Consider the following 17,038-nt stretch of genomic DNA (forward strand, 5'->3'; position numbering starts at 1 on the left):
ACAGAAGGGTGGAGATTTGCATTGACGTAAAAATCTGACTGTAGTCATATATTCGCTAGAACAGTGTTATGGATAAAAACATTCAATTAAAAAAATCAAAGGAGAGGTTTTGTGAGTCATGTAAATAAAAAAGTTCTTTCTTAAGACTCATGAGGATAAGTAATGACAAGACAGAAAGCAGTGAAAATATTTTTATGCATGTTATATATCTGTTGCAATTATTTGTAAGATTAGGGACTGTAAAATACACTGTAAAGAGTGAATGTGTGCAGTTCTTACCTGTTAAAGAGGTTGTACCTGTTTTAAACCATAAAAATGACATCTGTTGGTATAGTCATGTGTTCTGTCATGTTAATTTATGGTTGTATATGGTATTGCTGATTAATTGCGGTTAATATTTAGGTCTATATGGACAGCTGTTGGAAGACTGGTGTATAATTGTCTTACATTACACCTGTACTGTTCTCCACCAAATTTTTATATTTTAGTGCCAGCTATCTGCGGATAACCATGTGCTAGCTCGGTTATCGCTCCCCTTCCTAGGGTTTTAAGTTGGCGGTCTCCTTGAGCCCTTGCTTAGCAGTGCTGTTGCCCCTCTTGTATTTTAGTTGGACAGCTTACTTTCTGTAGTCCAGGTGGTTTCATTCAGCTCTACCTGATAGCCCTTGCTACACACATTGGTATCTGAGGATATCTATGTGCTAGCTCAATGACTGCTCTCCTTTCTAGGATCTTTTAAATAGCAATTTCCTTGAGCCCTCGCCTAGATAGTGCCTTCTCTCCTGCTAGGGTTGTAAGTAGATGTCCCACTCTGTGGTCTGGGTTGCGTTTAGGAGGGTTTATCGGGTTCTTCGAACTGGCTATGCGGGACTAGCTGCTGATAGTTCAGTTATTGCACCCCTTTCTAGGGTTTTTTAAGTAGTGGTCTCTTGAACTTTTATCCAGACAGTGCTGTCTCCCCTGCTAGGGTTGTAAGTAGACGGCACACTTTCTGTTTGTCCCAGCTGGTCCCCTTCTGGCACATTGACCTTGATGTGCAGGGTTATGTTCTAGAACAGCCTAACTGATGCTCCGGACTCAGTCTTCAGACTGCCCTTCTAGTACGTCTGTGGATGAATCGTGCTGGGGAGCTATGGTGGTGAGTATGATCCTTTTCTTTTATCTCACCAGAACTGGTATTTGTTATTAGCCACTTAGGCTTGTGCTGCAGTATGTTCGGCTGGGTTCTGTGTTCATATTATATTTCAGGGTATCTCTCCTGTCAGGAGATGAGCATGGCAGTGCTTCCCTCACTAAGTAGGGTCATTTAAGCACACCATTCTTGGGCAGAATGAACAGGTCCTCCCACTGTTGGTGAGGTATCTACCCTGCGGCTGCTAAATGCTCACCTTGGTTATTAGGATTGAGCTTTTGTGACATTCTCATCAGATAAATCGGCCGCTTGCTGCCACCCAATGTGTTTTGCCTTTCGCCACTTTGACTGTGGCGGCTGCACTGACCCATTAGGGCCTTATAGGCCTTGGTCTCCTGGAAGCTCCGTAGACAGCAGCCTAAGTCTTTAGGCCTCTTTCTCTGCCCCTGTGATGTCTCTCCTGGGATGTTAAACCAACCTTCTTTCGCTCCTCTCAAAGTATGAGGGTCCCCTGTGAGCATGCTGTTCCCTGTTGAGCAACTTAGATTCCTCTTGTCCTAAGAGAGTTTACTTCCTCTGCTCTGGGGCATCCCATTCAGGCCACTCAATATTGAGCTTTGCCATATTGAACCTTGGGCCACACTCGACTTATGTATCTCTTTGATACCTCTGAACGGGGTGTTGATGACCTGCGCGACCAGCTCCTCGAGCGAGGTCATGCAAAGCAGTAGGTAAACCCACTGTTGACGAGCCGAGTTCTAGGCTACTGTCCTAGACTATAGGCTATATACCTTAAAGGAATCTCTTTTCTGATTCCAAGTCTGAGCTCTGCCCTACGGTCAGGCATCTCTAGCCCAGTCCTTACAGGTAAGTTCTTGGGTATGCAGCTCAGGCCTTTGGCCGAAGGGATTAAGTCACTGACAGCCGCTTGGACGTCTTTTGGGGCAGCTCCCTCTGCTTGGGTGGAGCTGGTACTTAGTGCTCGCCTTTGGTGTCTGGCTTGCACTCCCCTCAGCATGGCAGCGTGGGTATAACCGTTCCCCATAGTGACCTTCTCAGGGAACAAGGGTTACATACGTAACCTGAGACGTTCAGTCAACTCAAATAAGTTTAGTCACTTGAAATGTTAAGTTGTACTAAGAAGTGACAGTGTAGATATTTGAGTTGACTACCGGGGGTAGATATATAAAGATATTAACTGCGATATGAACTAATGTGCTGAAAAATTAAACTTAATGATTGTGAAGAGTCACAGTGGAATGATATAGGACTCAAATTAACTGGTATTTGTGAATGTTTTTATTCTAGCATGAATTCAAAATAAAAAAAAAAAAAACTGCTGTGTTTTGTCTTACTGTGAATCTCTTGCACAGTAATAAACAGCTGTGTCTTCAGTCTTTTCAACTCTAAATACAGCATGTTTTTGCTGGTGTCTTTGGTGATGGAGAACTGGCCCTGTAGAGACTGAGCAAAAATAGTGCCAGTGCCAGTGTCAATACACCCAATCCATGAATATATAGTATGTACACTAAGAAAACAGTTTGTTTTGTCCAGGGAATTTACTTAAAAGACACAGCAGCCAGCAACAGCAAGAGAAATGAAGTGAACATGGTTTATATGAAGACTGAACTGGTGATGAGTCCTCCACTCAACAGTGTTTAAATATGAAACAGACATCAGCTCATTTGCATTGAAACCCAAAATGAGCAAAATTCATTCTTCAGGCTGTTCATCTGCAGATACACCTGCTCCCTACTGTTGTCTCTGGAGATGGTGAACCGTCCTTGGACAGACTGAGAGTAATACATTTCCTGGCTATCATATTTGATCCATGCCAGCCATTCCAGCTCTTTTCCAGACTTCTGTCTGATCCAAGCCATCCAGGAGCCAGCAAAGTTAAAACCAGAAGCAGTACATGCCAACTTATGGGATTCTCCAGGTTTCATGACTACAGACTCAGACTCAGTCAGTGTTTGACACCAACAATCTGCAAAAATAAAACATGATCACTGTGTGTAAATTCAGATAAAAACAGAGTGGAAACTAAAAACTGTAATCATACATTGAGAAGCCAGCAACAGTACTGTGAATCCCAAGATTTTGTGCTCCATAATTGTGTACTGAATGATTGAGCTGTACAGTGATACAGAAATGATTATGAAGGTTCAAGAGGATGAAGAATCTGCATAATCCAATATTTAAATAACTAAATATTCAGTTGGGGATATTTTGTATTTAAATAGGGGCATCATGTAACTCACATTCATTTTACGGGTCCATTCAAGGCATAGAAAGTACAGTAACTCAAATCTTTCTATATTTCTATATCCATTATTTTGTATTTGGTGTCTATGTATGGTATTTTTCATTGACTATTAATTAAACATAAATAATTATTTACAATTTTGGTCTTTTATTTCTTTTCTTTTTATCTTTTTTTTTTTTTCGATTGTATAGATAGTCTGTGATGATTTAGTTCTTATCATGGCATTCAGTATCCAAACTAGACAAAAATATTTGTGCACGTGGCTTTTGCACAAGCATTAAACTGGTGTGCTTGTACACCAAACACAATCATACACAGCCGTGTCCTCAATTAGCAGATTTTATCATTTAAGATACACTGTTCTAGATGTATCTCTGGATATAGAGAATTTTTATTTTAAGTAAATCCTTGTAATTCTACAACCAGTATGGATCATGCATCTAATCCAGGAAGGTGCCCTAGAGCCATCGCTGAGAACATAGCCAAATATTTTACAGGAAATGGTAAATGAGTCTCCCAGTTTCTCCAAATTCTGGCTTTTTTCCATATAAAGAAAATGAAAGTGATCTGAGTCCGTCATTCTCCGAAGATATGAAATAAAAAGCATTAAATGTAATATTAATGGCATTAAGACATGCACCTCTTTTGTGTTCTAAGAAAGAAAATTATATAAATTTGGAAAGATATAATGACACAGTGATTTGCTTGTTATTTTGGGGGGAATTCAGACAGGCCTTATATAACTTTAAAGACTCTTCCCTTTTTTTCAGCTTGCATAACCCACCATATCTTCTGCCAAAACCAACAGTATTGATATGCAGTACATGATGCTGGTTGTATTTTCACTCTGCTATGGCTCTGTAAAACCAAGAGAGCTTTTATTATGTCTGTGTGATTCTGTTTGCATGAGAGAAGGGTGGAGATTTATGAACCCACACTGTAACGTCAGTCTGTCTGGCACCAGAGGTCGCTGTGACATTTTACATCTCACTGACTGTTACACTACACCCCGGACTACGTTCCCCATCAGCCATTGTGGCCTTCACCTGCTTCCAATCAGAGACACTATTTAAACCCCGGTTTTCCTGTCACGCACTGCTGAGTATTGTATTGCATTTAACACTTGTTCTTGTGTGTTAGCAACTGTAAGGAGCCCCAAGTTAGTCATGTTTTCTTGTCTTGTCTAGTCCCTTAGTCATCCGAGCCTTGAACCTTCGCATTGTTTTATCGTCTTGTCTGCCTCGCTGCCTGCCTATCGGAACTCTGGCCACTGTTTGACCCTGCAAAGCTCTGTCATGTCACTGCTGCCATATCAGAGCCAAGCGAAGTTGCAGCTGTGTTTCCAGAGTCCAGTCAAGTTGCAGCTGTGTTTCCCGAGTCAAGTCATGCTACAGCTGCTGTTCCAGAGTCACGTCAAGCTACAGCTGCTGTTCCTGCGTCAAGTTAAAGCTGTGTTTCCTTTGTCAAGTCAAGTCAGAGCTGCTCTTCCTAAGTCAAGTTACAGCTATTGTTCCAGCGTCAAGTCAAGTTAAAGCTGTGTTTTCTGTGTCAAGTCAGAGCTGCTCTTCCTAAGTCAAGTCAAGTTACAGCTGTTGTTCCTGTGTTAAGTAAAGCCACAGCTGAATCTCCCAAGTCAAGTCAAATTACAGCTGTCGTTCCTGTGTCAAGTCACAGCTGTGTTTTCCATGTCAAGTCAAGTTAAAGCTTTGTTTCCTGTAACAAGTCAAGTCCGAGCTGCTCTTCCCAAATCAAGTCAAGCTACAGCTGTATTTCCTCTGTCACGAACCCACACTGTAACGTCAGTCTGTCTGACACCAGAGGTCGCGGTGACATTTTACATCTTACTGACTGTTACACTGCACCCCGGACTACGTTCCCCATCAGCCATTGTGGCCTTCACCTGCTTCCAATCAGAGACACTATTTAAACCCCGGTTTTCCTGTCACGCACTGCTGAGTATTGTATTGCGTTTAACACTTGTTCTTGTGTGTTAGCAACTGTAAATTTGGGGTGAATTCTGTCTTTAATATGAAATGAATTGCTTTCAGTGTATCTTATAGGCATTATTAATGCTCATCTGATTTGAGCGCAATCAATAAGACAAGTGAGATGTTGCTGTTTTTAATCTGACTTTATAACTTGAACATGTTTAAGGATAAGAAAGACAGCAAACATGTCTCAGAGAAATGTATTCATTTGAAAATGAATGTGTAAATGAATAAGCCACTTAAATAAAACAAAATAAAATACATTTATAAAACCCCAATAATTAAAATACAGTCTGACCCTTCATCTTTATTCCTCCCCCTCCTGGGTTTTTGTAAGGGTAGCTGTATGAAAACATGCAAAGTGTGTCTCTTGCACAGTAATACACTGCAGTGTCTTCAGTCCTTAACTGACTCATGTGCAGATAGAGATTAGAGCTGTCCTTAGATGCTGTGAATCTGCCCTGCACTGACTGAGCTGAGCCTTTGTCAGAGTCTGTATAATAGTGTAAGATCCATTCCAGTCCTTTTCCAGGTGCCTGACGGATCCAGTGCATCCTATAGCTACTAAGAGTGAATCCACTACATGCACAGGTCAGTTTGTAGGAACCACCTGGAGACACAGTTACTGACTGTTCAGACTGTGTGAGCACAACCTGTGAATAAACACCTGAACACAGAGACAAAAAATGTTTTACACATCAAATGAATCACAATACTGATAAAATAGGATTGGATGTTACATTGTAACTCCCAGCCTAAATAACCCCCTCTTTTTTTTTTTAATCATTATTATTATAAAAACACTCACTGTGTACAGCTGCCAACAGCACAAAGAGCTTTAGGGAGAACATTGTCTCTTCTTTTCAGATCAAACACTCATTTAGTTTTAAATAGGAAATATGGCAGTTGAGTTTGCATTGATATTTGCTCATGCATGGGGACACACATAGTGGGTGTGTTCAAAACCTAGTGTCAGTTTTATCATTTTTTATGGAAGGGTGTCCTCTTCTGACATCTAAATTATTCATACAATGGGTCACTTGAGCATGTGATGTCATTACATGCCATTTAGTGGATACATTTGATAAAAAATTTTACAAAGGCTAAAACATCACTTAACTCATTTGGTGTTCTATATTTATCATTATTTATTTATTATTATTTTTTTTTTTTTTGCTTTGAGTTTACAATGCTTTGGTTATTAGAAGAGGAAGCTGATGCAGCAAAGTTAATTTTGTGTCTGAAGATGAACAGAGTGCAGAGAGGCTCTTTAAAGGAGACAACTGAACTAGATTTGTATAGAGTGCCCTCTAAAGGTAGCCTACATTTATTTTTCTGTGCTCATATGAACCTCTGTAAAAATATTTATTCTATATGTTTATCCTTTTTATTGATATCTTGTATCACTGATATTATATTCATTATATTCATTGAATCTCCTCCACTTTAACACCTATAAAAAATTATAAACGCTTACATTATGCAGTAATGATTTATTTGAAACAACAGATCAAACTAGATCTCTGCATTTACTGAAGCAATAGTTGTTATTGTTTACCCATGTAAAGCTCATCCTGGTTGCCAGTGCTTAATGGTAGACTAGGGTTGAAGGCAAGCCTGTAAGTAATTTCTCTCAAATTTAGCTTTATTAAGCAACATGAATGAATTCAAAATTACTATTTTGTGACAAGTCTTGTGATGTAATTTAAGGACAGACAGAAGAACAGAAACTTTAAGACTGTAAACACAAGATTACAGTGTTATATTTTCCTGTAATTCAATGCAATCTTATGAGTGGGTCACTCCCACAACTACAAATAGTTTTTGTGCAGCCCTGCAGTGTTTTGTCTTACTGTGAATCTCTTGCACAGTAATAAACAGCTGTGTCTTCAGTCTTCAGGCTTTTCACCTCCAAATACAGCATGTTTTTACTGGTGTCTTTGGTGATTGAGAACTGGCCCTGTAGAGACTGAGCAAAAACAGTGCCAGTGCCAGTATCAATAAATCCAATCCACTCCAGTCCTTTCCCTGGTTTCTGACGGATCCAGTGCATCCAGTAGCTGCTCATTGAGAATCCAGACACAGTGCAGGACAGAGTCACTGATTCTCCAGGCTTTTTCACCACAGAATCTGAGGAGGTCAAAGACTGACCACTAACAGCTGAAAAACATGGAAACAAATAATGTTAGATGATTTAGAGCAATGAATTTACAAAAATAATACAGAACAAATGGGAGTTTCTCACATGAAATAATCATCAGTATGAGTCCATACAGTAGCATCTCCATTACCACAGTAAAACAGTGATAGGTTACACTGCAGCTGTTTTAGTCACTGGACACACACACTGACTGAAAGTTCAGCTTATAACACAGTCTTTCAGGAGTCTGGGTGACATTGACCCTTCCCACAAAATCATTTGCATCTTTGCAGGTTTGCAGATCTGTAGTTTAATGCAGTAATCTGAGCATTATTACAGTAGACAAGGAGGAAATCTTCACTTATATTTTAATAACTGAGCAAAGTTGTATTACTACATCAGTGTTTACTTTTTGTACATTTTTTTCATGGAGTTTTGTGATATGGACAACATAATAAAATATTAATTGTTTATCATCAGCATTGCCCTTGATTTATGCTTTTTCTTTTTTTTCAGATGAATGTCATTAGTATCAGTGTCATGCTTATTTTGTGGGGTAAGGATTACAAGATGTGTTTGTGATGGCACTTCAGACAGGCCTTATATCACTTCAGAGACTTCCACTTTTTCAGCTTGCATAACCCATTATATCTTTTGTCCTCCCCATTTCCCATGATGAGTTTTTGAACAGCTGCCTGTATTTGTGTTTTCACAGTGTCTCTCTTGCACAGTAATACACTGCAGTGTCTTCAGTCTTCAGCTGATTCATGTGCAGATAGAGATTAGAGCTGTCCTTAGATGCTGTGAATCTGCCCTGCACTGACTGAGCTGAGCTCTTATAAGAATCTGAATAATAATAAATAATCCATTCAAGTCCTTTTCCAGGTGCCTGACGGATCCAGTGCATGTGAGTGCCACTAAGAGTAAACCCACTGCAGGCACAGGTCAGTTTGTAGGAACCACCTGGAGACACAACTACTGACTGTTCAGACTGTGTGAGCACAACCTGACAGTCAATACCTGTGAATAAACACAACATTTAAAACAGAATTATGAATATTTATTTTTATTTACACTTAGAAAGCAGTGTGTTTTGTCCAGGGAATTTACTTACAAGACACAGCAGCCAGCAACAGCAAGAGAAATGAAGTGAACATGGTTTATATGAAGGCTGAACTGGTGATGAGTCCTCCACTCAACAGTGTTTAAATATGAAACAGACATCAGTTCATTTGCATTGAAACCTTGAATTAGCAAAATCAGTGGAGTCAGTGGAGCTTGAGACCATTGAGGTTCATTAGGACAATAGTAACATCTTTTGATATGGAAATTGTTCTCCTGTGACATCAATAAATATGTTTGTTTGTTTGTGTTCTGGTAAGAGTGGGTACAGAACTAGACAGACTCAAGTGACCTACAGAAATCATGTTTTCTAGCTGGTTTTCAGTCTTGACAGTTTTTGCATAGTACTGGAGTCATATCAGTCACTGTGTCTCTCTTGCACAATAATATACAGCAGTGTCTTCATTCTTCAGGCTGTTCATCTGCAGATACACCTGCTTCCTACTGTTGTCTCTGGAGATGGTGAACCGTCCTTGGACAGACTGAGAGTAATATATAGACTGGCTGTCATATCTGATCAATGCCAGCCATTCCAGCTCTTTTCCAGACTTCTGTCTGATCCAATTCATCCGGTAGCCAGCAAAGTCAAAACCAGAAGCAGTACATGTCAACTTATGGGATTCTCCAGGTTTCATGACTACAGACTCAGACTCAGTCAGTGTTTGACACCAACAATCTGCAAAAATAAAACATGATCACTGTGTTGCCCACGCCACCAGACTTCCAAATCCCTGCCTAGTGAAAGAGCTAGGGCAGGAGGACAGAGGAGCCAGGAGTGGCTCGGACATCAAGGCTGTAAAACCTTACAAAGGTGAGAGGCGTGGACCATCCCGCAGCATTACAGATGTCCTGTATTGGGACACCTGCAGAAAAGGCCTTAGAGGCGCCCAAAGCGCGCGTTGAATGAGCCTTGACCCCCAAAGGTGAGGGGAGGTCAGAGGACTGGTAAGCCGTAGATATAGCATCCACAATCCATCTACTTAAAGTCTCTTTTGAAGCAGGAGACCCTTTTTAGGGGGCCATAGCAGACGAACAACTGTTCTGATTTTCGCCACAGGGCAGCTCTGTGGACATAGGCATCTAGGGCACGTACCGGGCACATACAATTAAGCTTCTGCTGGTCAGGCTCCCGGAAGGGAGGAGGACAAAAGGCCTGGAGCACAACCGGCTGTGGTGGGTGGGTGGGGACCTTAGGAACATACCCTGGTCTAGGGTAAAGGAAGGCATTAATATTGCCTGGAGAAAACTCTAAATGAGAAGGGGCCACAGAGAGGGCCTGCAGGTCCCCAACCCGCTTGAGGGAAGTAAGGGCTAGTAGAAGCACCGTCTTAATGGTAAGAAACCGAATCGGGATTTCTTCCAAAGGCTCAAAAGGAGGTTTGCAAAGAGCTTCAAGCACCACAGTCAGATCCCAAGTGGGGACACGGGGTCGTGTCGGAGGCCTCAGCCTCAGTACACCACGGAGGAAACGTATAACCAGTGGGTTCTTACCCACAGAAACACCATCGAGAAGGGCGTGGTAGGCCGAAATTGCCGCCACGTAAACCTTCAGGGTGGAGTGGGCTAACCCTGTGGAGAAACGAGCCTGCAGAAACTCCAGTACTGTACCAACCGGGCAGTTAACTGGGTCTTGCTGGCGCTCTTCACACCATGAAGTGAAAAGCTTCCACTTCAGGGCATATAGTCTCCTCGTAGAGGGAGCTCTGGACTGGAGGATGGTCTCCACAACCTCAGTTGAGAGACCGGAATCTATGAGTTGTGCCCCCTCAGGGGCCACACCCACAGCTTCCACAACTCCGGACGGGGGTGCAGAATGGTGCCCCCTGCTTGTGAGAGGAGATCCCTCCTGACGGGAATCTCCCATGGAGAGCCGTTGAGGAGAGATATCAGGTCCGAGAACCATACTCGGCCCGGCCAGTACGGGGCTACTAATAGTAGGCTGACCCCGTCCCGGCGTACTCTCTCCAGAACTCCTGGGAGCAGAGCAATCGGGGAAAGGCATACAGACGAAGCCTCGGCCACGTCTGTACCATAGCATCCAGCCCCAGGGGAGCTGGATGAACTAGAGAGAACCAGAGGGGACATTGTGCATTCTCCCTCGTGGCAAAGAGATCTAATTGGGCTCGCCCAAAGATCTCCCATATCTGCTCCACCACCTCTGGGTGAAGCATCCATTCCCCGGGCCTCGGCCCCTGTCTCGACAGGATGTCTGCTCCCACATTCAAATGCCCAGGAATGTGAACTGCTCGAAGAGAGAGGAGTTTGTCCTGGGACCACACAAGGATCTGGTGCGCCAGCTTGTATAAGGGGCGCGACCGCAGACCTCCCTGGTGGTTGATATAATAGACCACCGCTGTGCTGTCGGTGCGAACCAGCACATGGCGATCTCTGAGGTCTGGTAGAAAGTACTTCAATGCTAGAAATACGGCCAGCATCTCGAGGCAATTGATGTGCCAATCGAGATGACGACCCGTCCACAGACCTTGGGCGGGGCGACCACTCATGACCGCCCCCCCACCCAGTGAGGGATGCATCTGTCGCTAGCGTTACGCGGCGGCAAGGAGCTCCCAAAGTCGGGCCCTGATTTAGGAACCACGGCTTCTTCCACATGTCTAAGGCACGTAGCCCTCTGCGCGTGACCTTGATCATGCGGAGCGGGTTTCCCCTCGGGAGAACCCTTTTGATTTGAGCCACCACTGTAGGGGTCTCATGTACAGCAGGCCAAAAGGTATCACGTTGGACGCTGCTGCCATCAGACCCAATAGTTGTTGAAACTGTTTGACAGTGAGTGACCGGCCCTGCTTGACTCTCTTGACTGCGGTGAGGATCGACACAATACGAGCAGGGGACAAACGTGCCTGCATCGTGGTCGAATCCCACACCACGCCCAGATAAGTGGTCCTCTGTAATGGAGAAAGTACACTTTTCTTGACGTTTAGTCTTAACCCCAACGTTTCCATGTGGGCGAGAACGACATCTCGATGTCGAGCCGCTAAAGTCTCGGACGCTGCTAGGATCAGCCAGTCGTCGATGTAGTTTAATATGCGAATGCCCTGAAGCCGAAGAGGGACCAGGGCGGCATCTACGCATTTCGTAAACGTGCGGGGTGAGTGCTAAGCCGAAGGGAAGAACCCGATACTGGTAAGCTTCGCCCCTGAAAGCGAACCTCAGGAACTTCCTGTGTTGAGGAAGGATGGAAACATGAAAGTACGCGTCTTTCAGGTCTATCGTCACAAACCAGTCCTCGGACCTGATTTGTGACACTACTTGCTTGACTGTAAGCATTTTGAATTTCAGTTTCATGACTGAATGATTGAGGCGACGGAGATCGATGATCGGCCGCAGCCCCCCATCCTTCTTTGGAACAATGAAGTACCGACTGTAGAACCCGGACTCCCTTGCGTGAGGAGGGACCACCTCGATGGCCTCCTTCCTCAGAAGGGTCTCTACTTCCTGCTCCATGACCAGAGCCTGCTTGGGGCCCACCAGAGTGGGAAAAACCCCATCGAAAGGCGGCGGCGGAGCGCCGAACTGAATAGCATAACCTTTCTCTACAGTGCGCAGGACCCATGCAGACACATTTGGCAGTAGCTTCCACGCTGCTAAATAGTCTACTAAGGGAACCAGCCGCTCGAGGCTGGCCTCTGGATTTGACTGAACTACTAGCTCGGAGACCTGTAACGGCGGACCGGCAGGAGACTGCCGAGCTAACTGTTCTAGAGACCCCCGAGGGTTCCGCTACATTCCCGGGCTGGTTCCGCTACGTTCCCGGGCGGAGAAATCCGGGGCAGAAGCTCGTCGGAGGCCGTTGTGTCCTGTAACCTTGGCAGGAACAGCAAATCGACCTCCCGAGGGCACCGAGGAGAAACGGCCACCGTGTAATGCGGTGTGACTCGTTCCTCCCCGGTAGGGGCTGCCCTCGGCGGCCCTGGTCTGGCGTCAGGACCGCTTTGGGGCCTGGGCCCTCCTAGACTGAAGCACGACCCTCAGGTCGGGCCTCGCCTTGGAGGACCACGGCCTAGAGTGCCGCGGGTCTCGGTCCCTGGACGGGGGAGCGCGAGTCGCGACACTCAGCTTTTGAACTTGGCGGTACGAGGAGCTGGTACTCGGGGACGGCTGCTCACGCCCAGCAGCCGTCGGGGCTAGAGAGCGGCGAGGGAGGAACCTCTGGAACGCCGCCGCCTGTTTGCGAGCCTCCTGGTACCTGCTGCGACAGAGTCTACTGCGTCGCCAAACAGGCCAGAAGGCTGAAGCGGGCGTCCAGAAGGAAGACCCTGTCCTTTTCTTTCATATCGGACAGGGTCAACCACAGATGTCTCTCCGCGGCCACCATGGCTGCCATAGACCGCCCTACTGCCCGGGCGGTCTCTTTGGTGGCACGGAGAGCTACTGCAGCGATTGAGGGAGTGGCTCCTCAATCGCACTCTCCAAGTCAACCTCCTCAGAAGACAGGAGGAGAGCCCGCTCCTTGGGAGGAAGTAGCCGCAGTGCGGGCTTCCGAACCCTCAGAACGGGCATCGGACCTGCCGGGTAAGGAAGGAGATAGGGGGTCACCCGTCTCCATTCCCTCCAGCAGGTCCAGCTGCGAACCCCAGGAATGCAGTGCCCGCTCCGCCTCGACGGCAGCGGGACCAACACCCTGGGGAACGCTGGTGAAGGCTCCCTCCTCAAAGAGAGCCTTCCGGGAGTGGAGCACCCGCACCTCTCGAGGGCTGACATAGCATGCTCCGCTCCCAAGCAGACCACGCACATGCTGTGTGTATCCCCACTCGTAATATATCTCTTACAAGGGGGAACACAGCGTGAAACGCGGCCCGCTCTTATTGCCACTCTTAGACTTGTCAGATTTCTTAGACATATCCTCGAAATAAAAGCGTGCTAACTTGCACAAAAAACAGAGGATATCAGACACAAACACAGAGCGCTCCGCTGAAAGACAGAAGCTGCGCTCCGCTGAAAGACTTCCTGGTCGATGACGTCACCCGCCCGTGACGTCCTGCTTTCTCATTGGTTCGATTACACATTCTTTCAGAGCGTCGTCCGCCAAAGGCGTTCCCAAAGCGTTCTCTGGACGCAGCTCGAGTTCCTGAAGGGGAACTGTAATCATACATTGAGAAGTCAGAAACAGTATCGTGAATCCCAATATTTTATGTCCCATGTTTGTGTACTGAATGATTGAGCTGTTCAGTGATACAGAAATGATTATTAAGGGTTCAAGGGGATGATGAATTTACATAATTCAACATTTAAATAATTAAATATTCAGTTAGGGATGTTTTATTTAAATAGGGGCATCATGTTACTGAGTCATGTACACATGAATTTTATGGATCCATATATATGTATGAAAGCATATTGAACACTAATATTTATTAATTTGTTTGATGTGTATCTGGTATCTGTCTGGTATTTTTAATTGACTTTTAATTAAAAATAAATAATTACCAGTTTTTTGTTTTTTGTTTTTTTTTTTTTTTTTTTAAGAAATAAACATTATGTAATTAATTATTCATTTTCATGCTGTTTCAAACCCATGATGACTTACTTTCTTCTGTGGAACAGAAAAGTATATATTCTGGCTGTTTTTTTCCATATGAAATAAAAGAGGTTTAAGTCTGTCAAACTCCAAAATGGAAAATAAATTGCATTACATGTATCATTATTATAGTCATTTAACTTCTGCTCTTCTCTTGTGTTTTAAAAAAGAAAATCATAGGTTTGGAAAGACATAATGGCACAATGTTTTGACAAGGATTATTAATGTCTGGTGAGAAGTCCATCATTAAAGGAATAGTTCACCCAAAAATTTAATTTGCAGAAAATTTACTATACGCATTACAAACACAGCTTTTCATTTCATAAAACGTTAATTGTAGACTGGAGTTGTGTTGTTTACTATTGTGATGTTTTTATCAGCTGATTGAACTCTCATTTTGAAAAGGATTTATTGGTGAGCAAGTTAAGTAAAGTTAAATTTCTCAGAATTTGTGCCGATGATCATCTACAGCTTGGGTGATGTCAGTAAAGTTTCAGCAAATTGTCATTTTTAGGTGAATTGTTCCTTTAAGAAAAATTACAGATAGCTGCTGTGATGTTGTTGTTTTTAACCTGAATTAAAATGTTTAAGTATGAGGAAAACAGTACAAAAATGGTATCAGAGTCATTTATTATTTTACATTAAATAAGAAAAACAATATATTAAAATATAGTCTAAAATACAGTCTCTTCTGGGTTTTTGTAAGGGTAGCTGTATGAAAACAAGCAAAGTGAGCCTGTTGCACAGTAATACACTGCAGTGTCTTCAGTCCTTAACTGACTCATGTGCAGATAGAGATTAGAGCTGTCCTTAGATGCTGTGAATCTGCCCTGCACTGACTGAGCTGAGCCTTTGTCAGAGTCTGAATAATAGTGTAAGATCCATTCCAGTCCTTTTCCAGGTGCCTGACGGATCCAGTGCATCCTATAGCTACTAAGAGTGAATCCACTACATGCACAGGTCAGTTTGTATGAACCACCTGGAGACACAGTTACTGACTGTTCAGACTGTGTGAGCACAACCTGTGAATAAACACCTGAACACAGAGACAAAAAAAAAAAAAAAAAAAAATGCTTTACACATCAAATGAACTACAATACTGACAAAACAGGATTGGATTTTACATTGTACAGTGTAAGTCTGTAAAACTGCCTAAATAAAACCCCCTAAATGCCTTTTTAAAAAATAAAAACACTCACTGTGTGCAGCTGCCAAGAGCATAAATAACTTTATGGAGAACATTGTCTCTTCTCTTCAGATCAAACACTCACTAGTTGTTTAAATAGAAAATATGGCAGTTGGGTTTGCATTGATGTATTTTTTCATGCATGTGGAAACACAGAGTGGGTGTGTTCAAAAAAGAACACAAGAAAAAAAAAAAAAAAAAAACAGCTCACCTAGTGTCTGTTTTTCATTTAAGGGTGCCCTCTTTTGGCATCTAAATTATTGTATTGGGGTCACTTGTGCACCCAAGGTTGTTATGCTACATTTAGCAAATTAATTTAATACAAAAACTTTTAGAAAGGCTATTTAGTGTTTTTGTTTTTAATTCTTTCTTTTTTTATTTGTTTTATTTATTTATTTATTTATTTATTTTTTTTGTGTGCTTTGATTTTGCTGTATTGACTTTGGAATTGTGTCATAAGATGTTTAATATTAAAAAGATCTGCAACGTACAGTATAACAGTTTGTTTTATTGAAAAAAAAAAAAAAGTGTTCAGTGGAAAGACAGGTTTTTGTACATTCTCTGTGCCAGTTTGTAGCACAGTGTTTCACGAGCACAGTAATACACAGCTGTGTCCTCAGTGTTGAAGTTTTTCCCTGTTAAAATAACTGCATTGCTGGAGGATTCAGAAGAGAAACTGATCTTGTTTTCAGAGAATCTACAACATGATTGCCGCTGGAAGTATAGAAATATCCGATCCATTCCATCGGTTTTCCACTTGAATGTCTGATCCAGTTTGTGTAGTAGCCACCACCTGATGCTGAATATCCAGTGATCTTACAGGCGATGGAAGTCTGTCTGTACTCTCTTAGCTGTGACTCTTTCCACCGCAGGACTTAAAGAGCTCTTGACTGTGTACATAAGCACCTGTTTATATAAGGAAGGAGATTTGCATCAATACATTTTTAGTGAACAAATTAAATTCAAATGACAACCCTAAAATGAAAATGTCCCTAAATTAAAAAGATGACACTACAGTCATTGCTTTTTGTAACTGAGCCATTAAAATTCATTGTATATTTTGTTTGTTTCATCTTGATACCTATTTTATAAAAAAATAAATAAATAAATAATCTAATTATACAAAAGTTGTTATTCTTTTATTTTGATGTACTCATGGACTTTTTTCCTTCTTAAATTAATTGACTTTAAATGTATAATTAAATGTATACTGTGGCACATATTGCATTGATCAAAGCTGTTAATTTACAGATATTTAACAAAAAATCCAGACAAAAATAAAAACAATTATTAAAAAAAAAAACAAACAAAAAAAAAACGTTAGAATATAATTTGAGATGAAATTACTCTAAGACTTATTTGTGTTTCCTCAGACTTTTAAATTGGATTGTTTCTCAGTCAAGAAAACATTCAGTCATTGAGTCAGTTTGAAACTGCTTGACAAGAGCACCACCTCTTGGAAATGAAACAGCACATCTGGAGCATAAATGAAGTCAACCGGAAAGTTGGTGGTTTTTGTATTGCTTTGACACTGAATTCATTCACTGTGACTCTCTTGCACAGTAATACACAGCAGTGTCTTCAGTCTTGAGGCTGTTCATCTGTAGGTACAGTTGACTGCTGGAATCATCTCTGGACACTGTGAACCTGCCCTGAACTGACTGGGAA

General features: G+C 42.7%; 4 gene segments (V, D, J or C); all 4 read right to left on the minus strand.

The window, feature by feature from the left end:
- Positions 1 to 2,808: 2,808 nt before the first annotated feature.
- On the minus strand, positions 2,809 to 3,277 carry LOC127160622 (Ig heavy chain V region 6.96-like). The segment is given in 2 exon segments: positions 2,809 to 3,119; positions 3,195 to 3,277. Coding segments are annotated over 2 exon segments (360 nt in total).
- Positions 3,278 to 5,652: 2,375 nt separating this feature from the next.
- On the minus strand, positions 5,653 to 6,315 carry LOC127160629 (immunoglobulin heavy variable 3-30-3-like). The segment is given in 2 exon segments: positions 5,653 to 6,053; positions 6,195 to 6,315. Coding segments are annotated over 2 exon segments (429 nt in total).
- A 920-nt stretch (positions 6,316 to 7,235) lies between these two features.
- LOC127160623 (Ig heavy chain V region 914-like) lies at positions 7,236 to 7,743 on the minus strand. The segment is given in 2 exon segments: positions 7,236 to 7,546; positions 7,632 to 7,743. Coding segments are annotated over 2 exon segments (354 nt in total).
- Positions 7,744 to 8,202: 459 nt separating this feature from the next.
- LOC127160631 (immunoglobulin heavy variable 3-11-like) lies at positions 8,203 to 8,729 on the minus strand. The segment is given in 2 exon segments: positions 8,203 to 8,546; positions 8,641 to 8,729. Coding segments are annotated over 2 exon segments (354 nt in total).
- Between the last annotated feature and the right edge of the window lie 8,309 nt (positions 8,730 to 17,038).

This window comes from Labeo rohita, unplaced genomic scaffold (assembly GCF_022985175.1).
Source record: "Labeo rohita strain BAU-BD-2019 unplaced genomic scaffold, IGBB_LRoh.1.0 scaffold_405, whole genome shotgun sequence".
Taxonomy (NCBI): Eukaryota; Metazoa; Chordata; class Actinopteri; order Cypriniformes; family Cyprinidae; genus Labeo; species Labeo rohita.